Here is a 6,000-nt window from a genome sequence, read left to right on the forward strand (position 1 = left end):
TCCTCAGATGTTATCAGGCCGGATGCTGTCAGAATAATTATCCGCTTACCTTGAATACCTCGGAGAAGAAGCCGGAGCCGATCTTCTCACAAGTGAAGTCATCGAGCCGGGTGAGGCAGGAGAAGGCGCTGATCAGGGCCCTGTAGGAGGAGGAGGAGTACGCCCTACTGATGCCCCCGTCTCCGACGCTGTCATCAGTCCGATCAAATCGAGGGGGGAAGCCTGCGATTGAGTTTCGTTTATTCCGATCCATCCTTCCCTGAGACATCCAGGTGGGAGGGGGGGCTGGCAGAGACGAGCCACGCTCAGATCAATTTTTGGATCTACCGGATCTTACAAAATCTCTGCAAAAAAAAAAAAAAAAAAGGTCAAAATTAGAGATATATATATACAGACACATATACACAGTATATAATTAAACCTCATATAATAATATACGTGTATGAATGTGTATATTTATTTATTACATACATATATATTACACACAATATATATATATATATGTATATATATATATATATATATATATATATATATATATATATATATATATATATATATATATATATACACACACACACACACACACACATATATACAGTATATATACACACATATATATTTTTTTTAGCAGAGACCCTAGAGAATAAAATGGCGATCATTGCAATCTTTTATGTCACACTGTATTTGTATTTGTATATGTATATATAAAACACACCCCCCCCCCCTCTCTGCTCTAAGTAATCAGTTTAGTAGCAAGCAGTATTAGAAGTATCAGAACTCCATAGAGGGGTGGGCGCTGTGTCCGTCAAACTCAGAGAAATGGGTTTTTACGGAAAGTACAAAAATCACATTTTCTCTTTCGTTCATGGACGGACACATCGCTCCATAAATCACAACTACTGGGACGTACAAAAGCAGTGCCAAAAGGAAACTGAGGTGAGGGGAAAAATACCCCAAGGCTTAACACAACAGCCCTTAACCAGGACACATAACCGCCACCTGAAAAATAAAAGTTTTTCTTTCAACACCCCTAAAGAGGGAACAGCCCCTCTTAACCACTTTACCACCGGAGGATTTTGCTGTCTTACGTCCAGGCCACTTTTTGCTATTCGGCACTGTGCGACTAACTGACAATTGCGCAGTCGTGCAACGCCGTACCCAAACGAAATTTACATCCTTTTTTTTACCACAAACAGAGCTTTCTTTTGGTGGTATTTGATCACCTGTGCGATTTTTACTTTTTGTGCTATAAACAAAAAAAAAAAAGAGCGTTTATTTTGAAAAAAAATTTTGGCCAATTTGTTTTCTGCTTCCTATGTTTGGTATAAAAAAAAAATTGCAATAAGCGTATTTTGATTGGTTTGTGCAAAAGTTATTGCGTTTACTAACTAAGGGAAAGATTTCTGTCATTTTTTTTTTTTTTTATTTTAAATATGGCGGCGATCTGCGATTTTTTTTTTGCGGGACTGCGACATTGCAGCGGACAGATCGGACCCTTGACTGACATTTTTGACACTTTTGGGAGTACCAGTGACATTTCTACAGTAATCAGTGCTATAAATATGCACTGTTACTGTAAAAATGACACTGACAGGGAAGGGGTTAATTTTATTGGAGAGGGAGGGGTTAATGTATGCCTGGTGCTTACTGACGTGTGTGGGGGGGAGGGGACTGAGTGAGTCATGGACAGATCGGATGTCCAGCTATGCTGAACACTGCAATCTGTCACTCCCTGTCACTTAGGAGATCCGCCCGCTTTGTTTACACAGGCGGGCGGATCTCCACACTAGATTCCCCAACGATCGGGGAAGAGCGGCGGCGATCACCGCCGCTTCTCCCCCAGCCCGACTGCCGATGTGATTGAAAACAGCAGGAGCGCGCCTCCGGCGGCGCTCGAGCGCCGCCTACAGGGGGAGGAGTCCAGCGACGTAAGTCTACATCGCTGGACGATAACGAGCCACTGTGCCGCAGTAGAAGCACAGTGGCCAGAGGTAAAGTGGTTAAACAGCAGCCTGCAAAACTTTGTGGCCAAAGGAAGCATCCGCAGATGCCAAAGTTATCTACCTTATAGAATTTTGTGAAGGAATGCACCAAGGACCAAGTGGCCGCCTTGTAAGCTTGCGATATTGATGCCCGATGATGGAAGGCCCAAGAAGCACTCAGTGAGTATAATGCGCCAGGACACGGAAAGGTGGAACCTGATCTTCAATGGAATAGGCCTGAGTCACCGTCTGTCTGGTCCATCTGGAGATGGGAGCCGAAGAAGCGGCCAGCCCTTTCCTTGGTCCATCCGTAACCACAAAAAGCGAGTCTGACCTCTGAAAAGGATACACCCGAACCGCATCCAAGGTATGCAAAGCAAATTCCTTGGGATGAGCCGGCTTGGGACAGAAGGAAGGCAACACAATGTCCTCATTCAAATGGAAGTCAGATGGTACTCAAGGCCAACTTCTGATCAACGCGCTGTTGAAGAAAGGTTAAGATCCGAGCTACAGAAAAGGATCAAGGATGAGCGCCAATCGACTCACACCAAGAAATGTACGCTTTCTATGTACGATGGTATATCTTGCTGGAAGACGACTTTCTCACCTTCACCATCGTAGGGATCACTGATCCAGACAGCCCTCATTTCGTTACTGCGATGTCATCACTGCGACGCAGTGACGAAATGCATAGAGCGGCAACACAGCGTCATACGTCACTTCCGGTTAGGTGGTTCTGGCCGGTGGAACGCGGAAGCACCGCACGGCCGAACACCAGAAACACACCAAACAAGCTGACGGTGAACTTCCTAACAGTGAGTTGATACGATTTTCTTCCCCGATATACTACTATACTACGCAATGGAAGCCTTCTTGGTTTTTGTACACTGACTCCCTAGATGCTTTTGCAACAAATACCTGTGAACGATTAAACGCAAACTAGGAGCCCTGCAGGCATCAAAAAAGGGGAGAAGCAATCAGCCAGGCTGGCTTTGGAATAAGGGAGAGCCTCTGGTAACACGCGCTATATGGGCGCAACTCACTCATCACCTAATTGTACGAAGATTGTTTTTAGAGATCACGGATGTAAGTTCCCCCCGTTAGGGGATGTCACAATAAAAAGTTTTAAATTTATTGTTTATTTCACTCATTTGCACTCTGGCACTTTTTCACCGACCATTATTTAGAAGGTCATAAACTCTATCTACATCCGATGATTGACACACAGACGGTACAATCCACTCAGCAGCGCACTGTTGAGAGTACCATCTGTTTGCACTTACTTGCACATTTCAGTATTGTACACAGCACGCACCACTTTATACCTCACAATATAACGTTTGCACATTTTCGCTATTAAGAGAGCACAGTGCACTTTTCTTGGGACCACAGACACCACTTAATATGTAGTGCAAGGTGGTAGCACCCCAAAGCAACACAACCCGACCCCCAATGCTCCAGACAGAATCCTCACCACCGAAGTAGGGTAGCTGTTGGCCAAGGACCGCTGCGACTCAGAACCACGCCCAGTCGTATGCGACCCTGCGAGACATTTAACTCATGGGCCAGCCTCTGTCCGTGAGGAAATGTCGTGGCTGACCTAGCGTGTAGTTGCGGTCTGCACGCGCTCGCTGGCTGGGCTGGGGGGGGGACCACTGGATCTAGATTATCCAGCCCATCACCCAACCCGTCAGTTGATTGTAGATCTCGCGGGAGAAAAAAAAAAAAAGATGAAAGGAAGGAGAAAAAATTGCTAGGACCAGAGATCCCAGCCGGGAGCCTAGATCCTTACTCCTGACAGATTAAAACTGATGACCTAGAGCAGAGGGGGGGGGGGGGGTTATATACCAGCTGAAGACAGCCCATGGGCGTAGCCAGGTGTTTTTTGTTCCGTCTAGTCCTACTCCTGTAGGAGGCAAAATAACCCAGTAGGTATGATTTATGGAGCACTGTGTCCGTCGATGAATTTAGAGAAAAGCTAATTGCAGCGATCGTCCTGACCGAGTGGAACAATTGCCTGCAGTTGAGAAGAGTCCTTCCACAAATCATCCAGCAATCTCAGAGCAGACACATTCACTTCATTCAAACGGCCCCATAAAATAAACGCTCTCCGCTCAGAACCAATAAAACAATGTTTAGTAAACGCGCTCCGGTCGCCCTCTGATGCGCTCCAGGGACTGCGCATCGATTAACCTTTCCAAGAGTTGTGACTATGGAAACGACACCACTCCGTCTGATCAGAGGTCTGAGGCTGATGGCTCTCTGACATCCGCTGAACTAAAATTCCCAGAACACCATTTAAAATGTTTATTGCTGTCCGACACCCATTGAGGAATTTCTGAGATAAGAAGAGAGCAAACCCTACAATGGAAGAGTTAGGACCTCCACTTACATACACTGTTATGTCCCCAGAGGGAGGTTTTTTCCTCACTTCCTGTGTGGTCACTGAGACAGGAAGTAAACTGACAGACATACTAACCATTCCCTAATACTGGATTTTGGCGATGCAAGCGTTAAATGCCCATATGGTACCATTGAAAAGCAGTTTTACGTACCTTACCCTTGCGCTACTGCAGACTAGTGATCGACCCAATATCGTTTTTTTCATTGCCAATACCGATATTTTGGTCATCGCGTATCGGTATCAGCTGATATTTTCGTACATTTAACCACTTAAGCCCCGGAGGATTTGGCTGCTAAACGACCAGGGGCTATTTTGCGATTCGGCACTGCGTGACTTTAACGGACAATTGCGCGGTCGTGCGACGCTGTACCTAAACGAATTTGGCGTCCTTTTTTTCCCACAAACAGAGATTTCTTTTGGCGGTATTTGATCACCTGTGCGATTTTTTGATCACGCGCTATAAACAAAAAAAGAGCATCAATTTTGCAAAAATAGCAATATTTTTCCCTTTTTTTTTATATTAAATTCCCCCCCAAAAAAATGTAAAAATCAAAATTTTTTAACATTTTCGGCCAATTTGTTTTATGCTACATATGTTTGGTAAAAAAAAAAAAAAAAAAAAAAAAATCGCAAAAAGCGTATTTTGATTGGTTTGCGCAAAAGTTATTGCGTTTACTAACTAAGGGAAAGATTTTTGTCATTTTTGTTGTTTTTTTTTTTTAACGCGTAATGGCGGCGATCTGCGATTTTTTTTGCGGTACTGCGACATTGGGGCGGACAGATCGGACCCTTGACTGACATTTTTGACACTTTTGGGGTTACCAGTGACATTTCTACAGTAATCAGTGCTATATATATGCACTGTTACTGTAAAAATACACTGGTAGTGAAGGGGTTAACTTTATTTGAGAGGGAGGGGCTGTGTGTGTCCCTAGGGGCGTGCTTCTAACTGTGATTGGCTGTGGCTTCAGCTGTATGCAGAGTGATCAACGGATCTACAAAGTAGATCCATATGATCAGCTCTCATACAGAGGGGAGAATGACAGGCGGCTTGTTTACACAAGCTGCCTGACTTTGTCCCTCTCCCCCGCCGATCGCAGAGTGGCCGGCGGACATCGGGTCCGCCGGTCACACGCGCGGGGGGGTCCGTGACCACGCGGGAGCGCGCCTCCGGCGGCGCGCGCTCGCTCCCTAGACCCTCACAAGCTAGTGACGTAGCCCTACGTCACTTTGCCTGTGAGGAGCTGACCGCCGACGTAGATCGGCGTGCGGCGGTCGGCAAGTGGTTAAAAAAAAAAAAAACATTTTTTTTACTTGACAGTTACTGTTGTGGAGGGATCTGAGGGTCTAAAAGACCCCAAACCCCTCCTCTGCACTTAAAAGCATTCAAAAAGCCAAGTTTGGCTGTTTTGAATGCTGTGATTTTTTTTTTACTCTGGCCCCCGAATACCCGGAAGAGAGGAGCTGTCCTGCTTATTTCTATTACAAGGGATGTTTACATTCCTAACAGGAATAAAAGTGATCAAAAAAATGTTTTTTTTCTTAAAAAAGGAGGACAGTGTAAAAAAAAAAAAAAAAAAAAAAAAAAAAAAAAAAGCTAAAATAAATAGG

General features: G+C 44.8%; 1 protein-coding gene across 1 annotated transcript in view; it reads right to left on the bottom strand.

Annotated features, from left to right (window-relative positions):
- Nucleotides 1-305, bottom strand: part of TESK2 (testis associated actin remodelling kinase 2) — a 137,889-nt gene extending 137,584 nt beyond the window's left edge. Inside the window, exon 1 of the mRNA XM_082266379.1 lies at nt 50-305. Within this exon, the coding sequence (XP_082122505.1) occupies nt 50-268 (219 nt within the window). The 5' untranslated portion in view covers nt 269-305. The remainder of the gene's footprint in view (nt 1-49) is intronic.
- Between the last annotated feature and the right edge of the window lie 5,695 nt (nt 306-6,000).

Source organism: Pelophylax lessonae (assembly GCF_965119305.1).
Source record: "Pelophylax lessonae genome assembly, chromosome: 8".
Lineage (NCBI taxonomy): Eukaryota > Metazoa > Chordata > Amphibia > Anura > Ranidae > Pelophylax > Pelophylax lessonae.